At 58.7% G+C, this 13,432-nt stretch overlaps 1 protein-coding gene across 1 annotated transcript; it reads left to right on the top strand.

Annotated features, from left to right (window-relative positions):
• Position 1: 1 nt before the first annotated feature.
• Positions 2 to 13,147, top strand: FBXO41 (F-box protein 41; the record flags this gene model as incomplete). Its single annotated transcript, XM_077766498.1, has 12 exons — positions 2 to 603; positions 2,058 to 2,283; positions 2,764 to 2,837; positions 3,104 to 3,462; positions 4,260 to 4,501; positions 4,714 to 4,829; positions 4,951 to 5,103; positions 5,287 to 5,382; positions 6,772 to 6,890; positions 7,070 to 7,228; positions 8,668 to 8,783; positions 8,917 to 13,147. Coding segments are annotated over 12 exons (2,325 nt in total), but the record flags the coding sequence as incomplete, so codon positions are not given.
• Positions 13,148 to 13,432: the final 285 nt, after the last annotated feature.

The following is a 13,432-nucleotide window of genomic DNA, read 5'->3' on the forward strand; positions in this document are numbered from 1 at the left end:
CGTGCCCGGCGCCCGGCGCGAGGTCTTCGAGAGCACGTCCTTCCAGGGCAAGGAGCAGGCGGCAGGGCCATCGCCCGCGGCGCCGCACCTGCTGCACCACCATCACCACCACGCGCCCCTCGCCCACTTCGCCGGCGACCTGGTACCCGCCAGCCTGCCCTGCGAGGAGCTGGCTGAGCCCGGCCTCGTGCCCGCCGCCGCCGCGCGCTACGCGCTGCGCGAGNCGCCGGGGCCGGGCCCCGGGCCCGCCTCCGCCTCCCCCGCGTCCCCCTCGCCCGCGGATGTGGCTTACGAGGAGGGCCTGGCGCGCCTCAAGATCCGTGCGCTGGAGAAGCTGGAGGTGGACCGGCGGCTGGAGCGGCTGAGCGAGGAGGTGGAGCAGAAGATCGCAGGCCAGGTGGGTCGGCTGCAGGCCGAGCTGGAACGCAAGGCGGCCGAGCTGGAGACCGCGCGACAGGAGAGTGCGCGGCTGGGGCGCGAGAAGGAGGAGCTGGAGGAGCGCGCTTCCGAGCTCTCGCGCCAGGTGGACGTGAGCGTGGAGCTGCTCGCCTCGCTCAAGCAGGACCTGGTGCACAAGGAACAGGAGCTGAGCCGCAAGCAGCAGTGAGTGGCCCGCAGGGCCCTGTGGGCGGGTGTGCCCGTGAGTGTTCCTGACTGGGTGACTGTGTGTGTCACTGCCGCTGCCACCACCGTGAGTGGGCCTGAGTGTGTGTCTGTGTGTGTGTGGCCTTGGCTTTGTAATATGGCATCGATGGTTACCGGCCATAGATGGTGTGCGAGGGGGCAAGAGGGTCATGACAGTATGTGTTTGGGACTCTGAGTACATGCAAGTGTGACCAAGGGCCTGCTGTGAAAACTGTTTCTCTCCCTTGTCTGTCTCTCTAGTGAAGGCCAGCGCCTGCATGGTGGCACCAGACCCTCTTTTGCCTACTCAAAGCCATGACACCATTCTGCTGTCTCCCTTTGCCATCACCAGACTTTCCTTGTCAACTGTATCTTTCCTAAAAGCATCCAGACCTAAGGTCGCTACTCCCACCTGCTGTAACCCCAGTACCCCCTTAGGCTACAGCCCCTTTTCTCTCCTTCCAGAACAACTCCTTGAAAGCATTGCTTTTTCTCCTTGTCTCCAGTTTCCTTCCCCACTTTCTGTGTTGAATGCACTCTGATCAGATGTCTACCTCCACCACTGCCCTTCATGTCACCAATGACCTTCCTGTTGCCAAGGCCCACTAGTCATCATCTCAGCCTCTCAGCCGTATTGACACAGTGGTCCTTGAAACCCTTTTTTCACTTGGTGTCCAAGATACTCTCCTGGAATTGCCTTCTTTTTTCTTCCCCCCTGTCTGCTCCTTCTCGGTTTTCTTTGCTGGCTTCTCCTTATTTCCCTGGTCTTTAAATGTAGAATTTCCACATAGATGCATGTTATCTGTCCCCATTGTGACATAAGCTCCACGGAGGCAGGAATTCTTCTCATGCTTGTCCTCTGCTGTGTCCCTGATACAGTGCCAGACACCTAGAAGGTGCCCAGTAAATGTTGAGTAGATCCATGTCCGACTGTGAATCCTCAAGTGACTCTGAAGTATGCTGTGTGTACATGCACTTCCCGGAGTCTTCTGCGTCTGAGAATGTTTCTGAAATGTGTGTGTGTGTGTGTGTGTGTTGGAATGTGTCTTTGGGACTGTGCCTGTCTCAGACTGCGTGTGTGCCTGCAAGTGAACATGACACGAGCAGATGTACATGAGTGTGTGTGGCTGTGTGCCCATGAGTGTTCTGGAGGGAGGAGGTGGCTCTGAGTGTGACTGAGTATGACTGTTTCAGTGGGGAGGAGGGATGTCTGGCAGGAGTGTCGGGACCGGGTCGGGGGGTGTGCGCGTGTGACTTTGAGCATACGCTTGCATTTCTGTGCACGCCTTCATATGGGGCATCGCGCCTGGGCCTGTTCCACAGGCACCCACGGGACCACGGGCAGCTGTGCCCGTGTCTCGCCCCATTGCTCCAGAGGGTGGGGGGTGCGCGGCCAGCCGAGGCACGGGGGTGAGAGACTGCTCCGGGCCCAGGGAGGTGGTACAGATCGACCAGTTCCTGAAGGAGACGGCGGCGCGGGAGGCCAGCGCCAAGCTGCGGCTGCAGCAGTTCATCGAGGAGCTGCTCGAGCGCGCGGACCGGGCCGAGCGGCAGCTGCAGGTCATCAGCAGCAGCTGTGGCAGCACACCCAGCGCCAGCCTGGGCCGCGGCAGCGGCGGAGGCGGTGCCGCGCCTGGTCCCCGGGGTCCGGGCAGAATGGTGAGTGCCCACTTGCCTTCTCAACTCCTCCTGCACCCCTGCCCCGTATGGCCTGCCTCAAACACTGGCTGGCCTCCCCCTGTCATGCTCCATGCTTCCCTCCTTTGGCTCTTCCCCACGAGCAGACTCGAGGCCTGAAGTAGGGGTCCCTCTGACTGGACAGAAGTGATGGCCCCTGAGGCTGCGATCCAATGAGGTGTGATGCAGCCGTTCCGGTTCTCAGGGGCCCACCTCTGCCCAAATGAGAGCCCAGGAGCCACAAGTTGGGGTCTGGGCTGCTGGGTGGGTGTGGGGAGGAGGCTGGTGAGCCTGCCTCTCTGGGCTGTCTGTCTGTCTATTTGTCCATCTTTCCCAACTTTTTTCCTTCTCTCTCCTCTCCCTCCTCTGTTCTCTCCGTCTTGTGCCCTGTTTCTCCTGCTCCTTCTCACCCTTTTGCCTCCTCTGCCCCCTGCCTCTCCCTCCCACTCTGGGGGCCCACAGCGAGAACACCACGCAGGCCCGGCCATGCCTAGCACATACGCCGTGTCAAGGCATGGCTCCTCTCCCAGCACAGGGTAAGCCTCGGGCCTGGCCCGCCCCACACAGCCCACCCTCACCCTGGAAGGATCCACTGGCCCATTGGATGGCTGGCCCTTCTGGGGCCTTGGCTCCTTCTCCTTTCCCCATGCTCCTTGGGTCACCTCTGTCTGCCTTTCCACACTCTTGGAAGGGGCTCTTGGAAAGTAGGGGGAGTGGGTTACCCTTGGCCGGTGGTACGGGTGGCATGGGGAGTTCGGGCAGGTGCCCCTCACCCCTCACCGTCTGGTCCACCCCACCCCAGGGCCTCCAGCCGTGTCCCCGCTGCATCCCAGAGCTCAGGCTGCTATGACAGTGACAGTCTGGAGCTACCCCGGCCAGAAGAGGGGGCCCCCGAGGACAGTGGCCCTGGGGGCTTGAGCACACGGGCCCAGGCTGCCAACGGCGGCTCGGAGCGCACCCAGCCCCCTCGCAGCTCAGGCCTGCGGCGCCAGGCCATCCAGAACTGGCAGCGCAGACCCCGCCGACACAGCACGGAGGGGGAGGAGGGTGATGTCTCGGACGTGGGCTCCCGAACCACGGAGTCAGAGGCTGAGGGCCCCTCAGATGCCCCCCGCTCTGGGCCTGCTATGGCCGGGCCACTGAGCAGCTGCCGGCTCTCAGGTGAGTCCTGGGGAGGGTAGGCCAGAGAGGCCAGTCTTTCCTTGGTACTGGACCCTCTCAGGGGACACAGGGCTGAGGCGGTACATCTCTTGGGCTCCCACACCTGTTTTCCCCCGTCCCAGACTTCCCACAGTGAGAATGACAGATTTTCCTACAAGTGCCCTGTGAGCCTGGGCAAGGAACTCACGTGACAGAGCAGGGCTGCAGCACAGGGGTGGGCACCGCACAAGGATGCCACATCTCAAGCGTCCGTTCATGTCGTGGGCTCGTTGACATTTACAGGAGAGTAGTTGAATCTTATCTGCAGACTGAAGTCCTGGAGCAGCAGGGAGAACCCCCTTCTGTATATGGACAAGGCCATGTGCATATGTGGGTGGGTCAGGGTCAGGAGGTTAGAGGGCTGAGATCAGGTACATGACTGCTGTAGAGTGACTGCTCTGGGCAGCCTTGCCCTGGGTTTCTAACCATCTGTACCCTTACCCTCCAAACCCTTGTCCACTCTTGACTCAGTCGCTTCATCTATGAGGTGAGTTTGGACTGTGTGATGATCTATGATCTTAAAAAGACAGTTTGCTTGAGGAAGGGTCACCTTTTTCTAATTTGTATAGAGATAGGGTACTGCAGAGGAGGGGGAAGCAGAGGCCCCTTGTCCTTCTTCCCAAAGTCACTGGCCCTGCAGCATGAGTCTCTCATGACTATTCCTTCTGCAGCTCCTAGCCCACCCCACCTCCCCGCCCGCACCCCCTCACTGGCCTTTGACCCTCTACACTGACCTTTGACCCTCTGGTACTGTGCAGCCCGCCCCGAGGGAGGCAGTGGGCGGGGTCGGCGAGCTGAGAGGGGCAGCCCCTCGCGCTCCAACGAGGTCATCAGCCCAGAGATCCTCAAGATGCGAGCCGCCCTGTTCTGCATCTTCACCTACCTGGACACACGCACGCTGCTGCATGCTGCCGAGGTCTGCCGGGACTGGCGCTTTGTGGCTCGCCACCCTGCGGTCTGGACACGGGTGCTGCTGGAGAATGCCCGCGTCTGTTCCAAGGTGCCTGTCCCCGTCCACCGCCCCCAGTGTGAACCCACCTTTCTCCCAGTGGAATCTGGCCCCTCAGGTCCTGGTCCTTGCAACCCTTACAACACCCTGGCTTCAGCCTGACTCCAAATGCTCTCATGGGGCCTCCTGTCTTGAGGCTGGTCTGCCTCTAGCCAACCCAGCACAGACCCACTCATCCCCCTGTGACCCTTGTCTCTCTGCAGTTCCTGGCGATGCTGGCACAGTGGTGCACCCAGGCCCACTCGCTGACGCTGCAGAACCTGAAGCCCCGGCAGCGGGGCAAGAAAGAGAGCAAGGAAGAGTATGCCCGGAGCACCCGGTGAGGCCCTGGCGTGTGGGCGGGTGGGTGTTGCAGGCTGCAAGCCGAGAATTCCATGGGGGATGCCTCCCAGAGGAGGAGGTGGCCACGGGCAGTGCCCTGACCTCCTGGCCATCCCCAGGGGCTGCCTGGAAGCAGGGCTGGAGTCCCTGTTGAAGGCGGCCGGAGGGAACCTGCTGATCCTGCGCATCTCCCACTGTCCCAACATCCTCACTGACCGCTCGCTCTGGCTGGCCAGCTGCTACTGCCGTGCCCTGCAGGCCGTTACCTACAGGTGGGTGCACACCACCAGACTCAAGGGCCGTACGCTCTTGGCCTTGAGCCAAAGGGATCCCTGGGGTCCGCATACTCTTCCCCCAGGGGTCTCAGGCAAAGGGACTCAAGAGTTCTGTGGCCCAAGGGAAGGGAGCAAAGGCCTTCATCAGGGTGGGTGGTGCCAGCTTTGTCTTTTCAACAGGAGTGCCACAGACCCCGTGGGCCACGAGGTCATTTGGGCTCTGGGTGCAGGCTGCAGAGAGATTGTCTCCCTCCAGGTGGCGCCACTTCACCCTTGGTGAGCCCTGGCAGGGGTCAGGTGGGGACAGGGTGGGGCTGGGGCTGGGGCTGAGGACTGAGCAGATCTGAGCCATTCCAGAAGCTGACAGGGGAGACAGATTCGCATGCGTGAGTCGCTGTAAGTAGGTGTTAGGAGTGGGGGCTTCCAAGTCAGACATGGGGTGATGCCCGGGCTTACTGGCAGTGAGACTCTGGGCAATCCAGCCGTGCCTTCGTTTCTCAAGTGCAGAGTGAAGGTGGCGGTAGTAGAGATCTTTCAGCCTTGGGAGGACTGTAGCTGGCTCCAGTGAGATGTGCACACGGAGCCTACAGGGGCCACAGTAGGTGTTCAGGCAACACTAGCTAGAAATAGCCACATTTGTTTGGCACATGAAAGCCCGGTCAAGGGAGGTCAATGTGTAACACACAAAAGAGCTGGTTGCTGGAGAATCCAGATCATTTACCGCTCTACTTGGGGTTCCTAAGACCAGGCTTTTTTGTCCCCACGCTTTGTCCTCCAAGCCCTCTCTCCACAGGACAGCTCCTCCCAGGGCATCCAGTGTCCTTCGCGAACACCTGGCAGAACTTGGCACAGCTCCCCTGCCTCCATTCCGCCTGCGCCCTGTCCCGGCCCCTGCTGTCATGTGCTTTGCAATAATTTCTCTCTATTCCAGTCCACGCTGTACCCGCAGTCTCAGGGTAGGGGCTGTAAATGCCCATTTCCATATCTCTGGTTCCAGAGAACCTGCTGCCGGGGCGAATGTTGAGCACTTCCTTGACGAAGTGCTCAGGGAAATAGCAAGTTTGGTGAGGCTGGTGGGCAGAGGGGAGCAATGAGTGTGGAAAGGGAGGTTGGGGCAAGGTTAGGCAGATCTTGCCTAAGGAGTTTAGAGTTGTGTTTTATCTGGAAAGTGCTTGGGAAGTCATTGGGGTATTTTAGATCTTAAAAACAGGATTGTATCAGACTGGTTACGTTCTGTGTCCCCGCCCCCCCCACTCCTTGAGGGCAGGGACTGTGTCTGTATTGTCACTGATGTATCCGCAGGGCCTGGTTCAGTTGTTCTGAACTGTAGTAGACACTTGAGGCCCCTTTGTTGAATGACTGAGTGAGAGAATGTAGGAATGAATGGCTCACTGTCAATAGTGTGTAGGATTCTTCTAGATGAATCCAGATGAATACGGATGGTGGCCTGAACTGCAAGGTAGAAGCGTTATCCAGGAATCAGGATCTGTAGGTCTTGGCAGGAGGTGAGGGAGGAAGAGTCAGGGATGATTCCAGGTTTCTAACTAGAGCAGCTGGGTGGTTGGCAGTGCCCCAGCCTGAGGCAGCACATGAAAGAGGAGAGGGCTTGGGATGTCATGCGACCAGAAGCTTCCTTGACAGCCCCCTCTCTGCCCCATTCTCCAGCCAGCAGCCCACGCGCTTCAGTAACCGCTGCCTGCAGATGATCGGTCGCTGTTGGCCCCACCTTCGGGCCCTGGGGGTTGGGGGCGCTGGCTGTGGGGTGCAGGGCCTAGCATCACTCGGTGAGTCCTTCCTCGGGACTGGGGTGGAGGGTGGTGGGAAGCAGGTATGGGTGCAACACTGAAATCCCAGAAGGGTTTGGGGCTGCAGCCTGGGTGGTGGCAGGAGCACCAAGACACTGGGCGGGAGGCGACCTGAGGAGTTTGTCAGCGGGACCTCCCCTCTTCCTCCCTCTTCCTAGCAAGAAACTGCATGCGGCTGCAGGTCCTGGAGCTGGACCACGTATCGGAGATCACCCAGGAGGTGGCAGCTGAGGTCTGCCGGGAAGGCCTGAAGGGACTGGAGATGTTGGTGCTCACGGCCACCCCGGTCACCCCCAAGGCCCTGCTGCATTTCAACAGTGAGCGATGGGAATGCAGGAGGGGGCTGCCACTGACACCGCTTACCGCGCCATGTCAGCAAGTAGCAGAGCCGCTCCCTGTCGTTCCTAGTCAGCAAGCCCCAGCACTGGGGGCAGACCAGCTGGGGTGCTAATCCTAGCTTTGCTACCAGTGCCTTCCGAGGCCAGTGTGGCATCGAAGGCTTGCTGCCATCTGGTACACGTGGTTCGGTTCAACATTTATTGCCCTGTGCTCTACGTACGTTGGAGACACGAGCCGTACAATGCCGTCTGCCCCACGCGAGCCTCTGGCCAAGGGCAGAGGCAGAACAGATAGGTTAGGGGCACAGGTTCTAGAGGTGGACTGACCTGGGTCCCAGTTTTGGCTCTACTTATTGGCTTATTTAGCTGTGTGACCGGGCAAGTTACTAGATGTCTCTGGATTCTGTATCCCCTTTCTTCTCAGCTGACTCTCTGGAGTAGGGAGGAGCATTAGGACCATTTTCAGGGTAAAGACTCCTCTTTTCAAGGTGTAGACTCCATGCCTCCTCTGACCTCACCTCCCTTTAGCCACCTACTCCACTCCTGGCCACTCCTCCACCTTGACCAAGGACATGGGTGTCCAGCTCAGGCTCTTACACTCCTTCAGGGCAGGGGCTTGGACAGAAGACCCCCACTCCCTCCCGCCCCCCCACAACTGGAGCAGCCTTCTGGGCACAGCCAGCACAGCTGAGTCACCACCGGCACCCGGTGTCATCGCCCCGAGGACCTGCAGTAGGCACTGCGTGGCTCCTCGGCTGCTCAGGCTGCAGGCCTCCCCTTCCTGAGGCCCTGGTCATACCTACACCCTGACTAATATTTCCAGGAAGCCTCCTTGACTTTAATATTTCCAGGATCCTCTTCTTCCTTCCCCATCAGCCTCATGGCCTGGCTCTCGACTGACCACCAGAACTGCTCAGCCTCCAAAATCATGACTTCCAGAACCTTCTCAGCCTCCTGATTTTCTTCCTCCTCCACTGACTTCATGGCAACATCTAGCCCCTTAAGCCCTCTGCTCCCAACTTGTTTGCTGCCTGTCCCCTCCTCCATGCCCCAGAGAAGAGCCATCAGCCTCACCTTAGCTACTCTGTCCTTTTAATTCATTTCTAGGTGCCCAGGCCATGGCACAGCTGTCCCCTCTGCCAGGGAAGCTCCAAGAGCCCCTGCACAGTTGGCTGCTGCCCACTCGTCCTCCCAGAGTCCACTGCAGCCTCTGCTCTGTGACCTTGCCCTCCTCCTCCCGCCCTGCACCCCCATGCGGTTGATCCCCTGGGTGCCACCGGTGTGCTCTCCTCTAGGTGGTTCCCAGTGCCTGGCACATGACTGTCTGTAGGGTTCTGATCTCATGAATTAGTGACAGAGGAGCAGCCCCACTGTCCAGGCCACACATGAGCCTCACCTTATTACCTACCTTTTCCCAGGCATTTGCCGGAACCTCAAGTCCATCGTGGTCCAGATTGGGATTGCTGATTATTTCAAAGAGCCCAGCAGTCCTGAGGCCCAGAAGCTGTTTGAGGACATGGTGACAAAACTCCAGGTGAGGAATTGGCTGTTAGGCCAACCAAAACCCCAGGTGGCATCTCTAGGCTGGGGTTGGTGATCTGGGTGTGTGATGAGAGGGCCCCACTTGCCTCGACCTGAGGGGAACTAAACCAGGGTTCGGTCTACAGGCCCTACGACGAAGGCCCGGCTTCTCTAAGATCCTGCACATCAAGGTGGACGGCAGCTGCTAACCCGGGGTGGGGGGCGGCAGGGCCCCTGCCAGCCCCACACCAGGGCACTCTCTTTGGACCTCCAGAGGGACCCTGATTTGGACTCGACCTTCAGAGGCCTAGTGTTATCCCTGGCTTCCAGGGAGGGGTTGATGGTTTCCTGTCCTCCTCCTGGGACAGCGGAGCAACGGGCCTGACGTCGGGCACTGGCTCTTCAGGGCAGGGGCTTGGACAGAAACTGCCCTCCGACCCCCACTCCACCCCCAACTGGAGCAGCCTTCTGGGCACAGCCAGGAAGGAGCTGAGTCACCACCAGCACCAGGTGTCATCGCCCCGAGGACCTGCCGTAATCACTGAGTGGCTCCTCGGCTGCTTGGGCTGCTGGGGCAGGCCTCTCCTTGTCAGGGGCCTCTGTGAGTCCCCAAGCCAGATGGGGCTCCCCAAAGCAGCTCAGACTTGGCAAGAAGGGCTCTTTTCTTCCCCCTGCCCTGTTCCAGCCCTCTGTGGGGCACCCCCTTCAGACAGCCTGCCGAGGCTCTGGGTCCACATTCTCCGGGGATAACACAAACAGGCCTGGGGTCTAGAAATGTGGTCAGCCAAAAGTGGGGGGCGGGGTGCAGTGAGGTAGTGGAATGGGCTTGGAATGGCAAAACATTCATCTTGAACTTTTCCCCAGGATATTGAAACCACCACTCCCAAAGTGGGGAAATTGCCAAGTAGAGAAAACTTAGTTTTTATCGCTAGAAACAACAAGACCCCTTCTCCCGACAACCACATACCCCACGACACACCAGAGCTAAATTCAGAGCTAAAAGGTGCATGTTTCTATACCTTCCACCAATCCTGAGCCTCTGGAGGGGCAAGGAACCAGCTCTGGGAGACAGCAGCAGTGAGCAGTTCCTGTCCTCAAGAAACGTCCTTGTATTCCAGGTGCTTGGGCAGGAATCTAACGGCCTCCAGGTCCCCAGTGCTGTGGTGGGAGGGAGTCACTGGACTGCCTTCTGTCTGGAGGAGGCCAGGAGGGTGGTTTGGTTTGCTTCCTTGTCCGGCTAGCTTGCTTGGAGATGTAGCCTTGGTAGGGAACCAGACCCTTGAGGCCAAGGGCAAGGAAGAGCACCCCCATCAGACTTGCCTCCCTCCCCAGTCTCCACTGGCCCCATGGGCTGTGGGCTTTGCTGGAGTTCTTTAGCCCAGGGGCAGTGCTGGGGCCTGAGCCACGGCCACTTGGCTTAGAAGCCACAGAATGCAAGTGGGTTTTCACAGACTTGCACGGTTCTGGCAAGACCAGGTTCTGGCACTAAGGCTCCAAAGACTCAGGTCTCCCCAGTTCCTCCTCTCAGAAGCCTCTCAGTGGTGTAGAGGCCACGGGTCCTGCCAACATTCATTTGGAAAGTTCTTTCAGACATTAACCTCGACCCATCTTAAGAGTTTCCTTCTCTCCTATACAGGACCCAGCTCTGCCCTAACCACTAAGCTCCTGGTCCTGGCTGGGGCTGGGCTTCTCTGGTTTCTCAGCCCTTTGCAGGGACCCAACTTTCTGCCACAGCCTGGCTTAGACATCAAGACCCAGCCCTGGGTTACCCTGTAATGAGTCCTCCAGAGCTGGGACCCCACAGGCTCAGTACCCAGCTAGCTCCCCTGGCTCCACACGCAGCTCTGTCCCAGCTCTGGTTGATGACTTTTCTTCCGGTGGCTTATTCTGGCCTTGCCCTTTGAAGACCCCAAATACCAAGGGTGTCATGTTGGCAATTCCCTGTCCAGTCCTGCATGAAGCCTTGGCTGTGTGGCATCCCCAACTCCAGAGCAGCTGGCTCCACTGGCTTCCCACCTCCCCAGCCTTGTCCCCAGGAGTCACAGGAAGAAGCACAACTTTTCTCTGTCCTCCAGGAGCCTGGGAGGGATATGGGGGTGCCATGGGTACATCTGTCCTGCCTTGCCATCTTCACCCTTTATAACTCCTGCTTGAGACCCTAGGACCAGAGGTGCTGCCCGTCCACTCCCCCAACCCCCACCACCCCCCCGTCTCCTGGACAAAGCACAAAGGGTTGCCCTGCTTGGCCTGAGCCTGCCTTACTGAGGGACTTTTCTGCCCCAGGAAGCTTCCATCCCTGAACACAAGGTGGGCAGCCATTGGAATGCCGGGAAAGGAGGTCAGGGTGCATGAGCAGGGAGCTAGAGTGGGAGACTGTGCTGAAAGGACTGCTTCCAGGAACAGGTTCATTCACCCACTCCACCCACCCATCCCCCCATCCTTGCAGCCCTGAGCACCACCAGCACTGGGGGCAGAAGAGTGAACAGGGCCCCCTTCTGGCTGGCAGGAAGTTTGGCCAGCAAGTCCCCACCTGGTATTTGCCAGCCTGAGTGTGTGTGTAAAGGATGTGTAAGAGTACACACTGCACGGGCCCCTGCCCACGGGAATGCTGGGTCACAGCGTGTCCCACTGCACAGCTGTCCTCGGGGCTGACAGCCTCCTGCACGCTGGACCTCAAGCGTGCTGAGAACTGGGAAGTTGCAGGCCCCTTGTCCCCCAACTGGAAGCTTTTTTGACTCTCCGTGGGATGAGCCCTGCTGCTGTGTGGGGAGCTTGTCTGCAGGGTTCCACGTGTTTGCCTCCTTGGCAACCACACAGCATGGCTGTGCATGGAAACCAGGAATGGAGGGTCTGGCCATCCCTGAGGCACCTTATCCCTCGCTCATTGAAAAGAGAATCCTCCTCCATCTTACACCTAGTAAGATGCAAAGGAGAGGGCAAATCAAGGCAGGCTCCAAGGGTCCTGGCATGTGTAGAGGTCCCATGGGCCCCTTGTTATATAGCCTGCAGCCAGCATCTGGGAGGCTGATTTAGCTGGGGTATTTCATCAGGCTTGCTTTGGGCTCCCTCCCCATGGCACCAGCAGGGGACAAAGGGAGATGCTTCTATGTTTGACACCCCCGCCCCCCAAGGGAGAGGAAATGTGCTGCCCAGAACCATGGCTTTTCAATGCCTGAGAAACCACCTAAGGAACAAGGCAGTCCAGGGTTTGTTTCCTGGTCCTGTGAGTGGTTCAAGTCAGCCTCTCAAGAGCTTCGAAAACAACAAAACCACCTCCTTCCCAACGCCTGTTGTCCCAAGGTTTGGCTCCATCCTTTCCTTTGGGTTCTGCTTGTTCCCCTGGTCTTTGGGCCGTGGGCGGGAAGGTGCCCACCCCTAAGTCCCTCTAAGGCACTAAGCTGAAGACATTCCCAGGGTGACTACTGGTGCCAAAGACCCAATTCCTGGTGGACTTGGGTTGAAGACAGGGGAGATGGTGAGCGGGTACGGAGCCCACATGCCCAGAGGAGTGGACTCAAACTGATGGGATCTGCCTAGCCTATTAGTCCTTGAGGAGTGGAATTCCCTCCCCCAGGGGCCTGGTACTTCTCTTTAACCCTGGTGGTCATGCTTTCTCACCCAGCCTTGTTCCAGGCCTGCGTTTCTGTATATACTGCTGTGTATCGTGTGTATGTATTTATTCCTGGACAAGTGTATTCATCTGCAGCCTTTTTGCCTGAGGATAAGGTTTAGGATTGGGTGAAGACCAGAATACCAGGGCCGACTGAGGCAACCAGCTCCTAGTTCTTTCCCAACCTCCTGGGACCCCGGTCAGTCCCAAGACTGCCCTGACAATCAGGCAGGCTTCCCCACCATGAGCCCAAGCCGGGTCTGCCACTGCTGGCACGGCTCCAGGAGGCTTGGCCTTGGGCTCCCTGGCCTCACCTCTGCCCTAGCAGGGGTCCTGCATTCAGGTGCAGAGGCCTGTGGTGACCTAGGCTTGCCTCATGACTGGCACCGGTAGGCTTGGCTCTAGTGGGCACCGCTAGTGGGGACCTCCACAGGTGGCCCCCAGGCCTGCCTTCCCTGCACAGCCAGGCTATGTGATGTGCCTGAGCCGTGAGAGGGTAGCTCCCCCCACCCCAAGCAAATCAGGTGGAGGGGTGGAGAGCATTTTTTGGTTTTGTTTCTGAAGTGGTGCCTGTACCTCCAGCCCCCAGGGGGCCTTCCCTGGCCCCACTTCTCTGCCCCGCCCAGGCATCACCATCCCAGCACTTTGCTCCACGTCACCCACAGATGCCCTGTGCCGAATGTACCTGAGTGTATGTATTTAAAGGACTCACATGGGCATCAGAGAACTTATGACTTTGTATCCAATAAAAGGTGGTGAAACTGGAATATCTGCCAGGGAAGTAAATGGCAGGTGGCCGTTTGTGTCCGTCTGTGTCACCAAGCCTTTCTGCAGCTAAATTGCACTGAGGCAGGAAGTGGCTGGATGACCTGAATGGCATCGAAAAGAGTGAATAAAGCATTAGGAAGACCTGTCAGGACTGCAGACACTGCTGAAAGCCATGCAGGTTACTATCCTTCTCCCAGCTCACTCTCTTTCAGTGTCTGCACGCAGACAAAAAACTTCGGGGTATCGTTTTTGACTCAGCTGGGAGAGGCCATCTTTAAGGACAA

The sequence above is a fragment of the Crocuta crocuta genome, unplaced genomic scaffold (assembly GCF_008692635.1).
Source record: "Crocuta crocuta isolate KB4526 unplaced genomic scaffold, BGI_CrCroc_1.0 scaffold113, whole genome shotgun sequence".
Taxonomy (NCBI): Eukaryota; Metazoa; Chordata; class Mammalia; order Carnivora; family Hyaenidae; genus Crocuta; species Crocuta crocuta.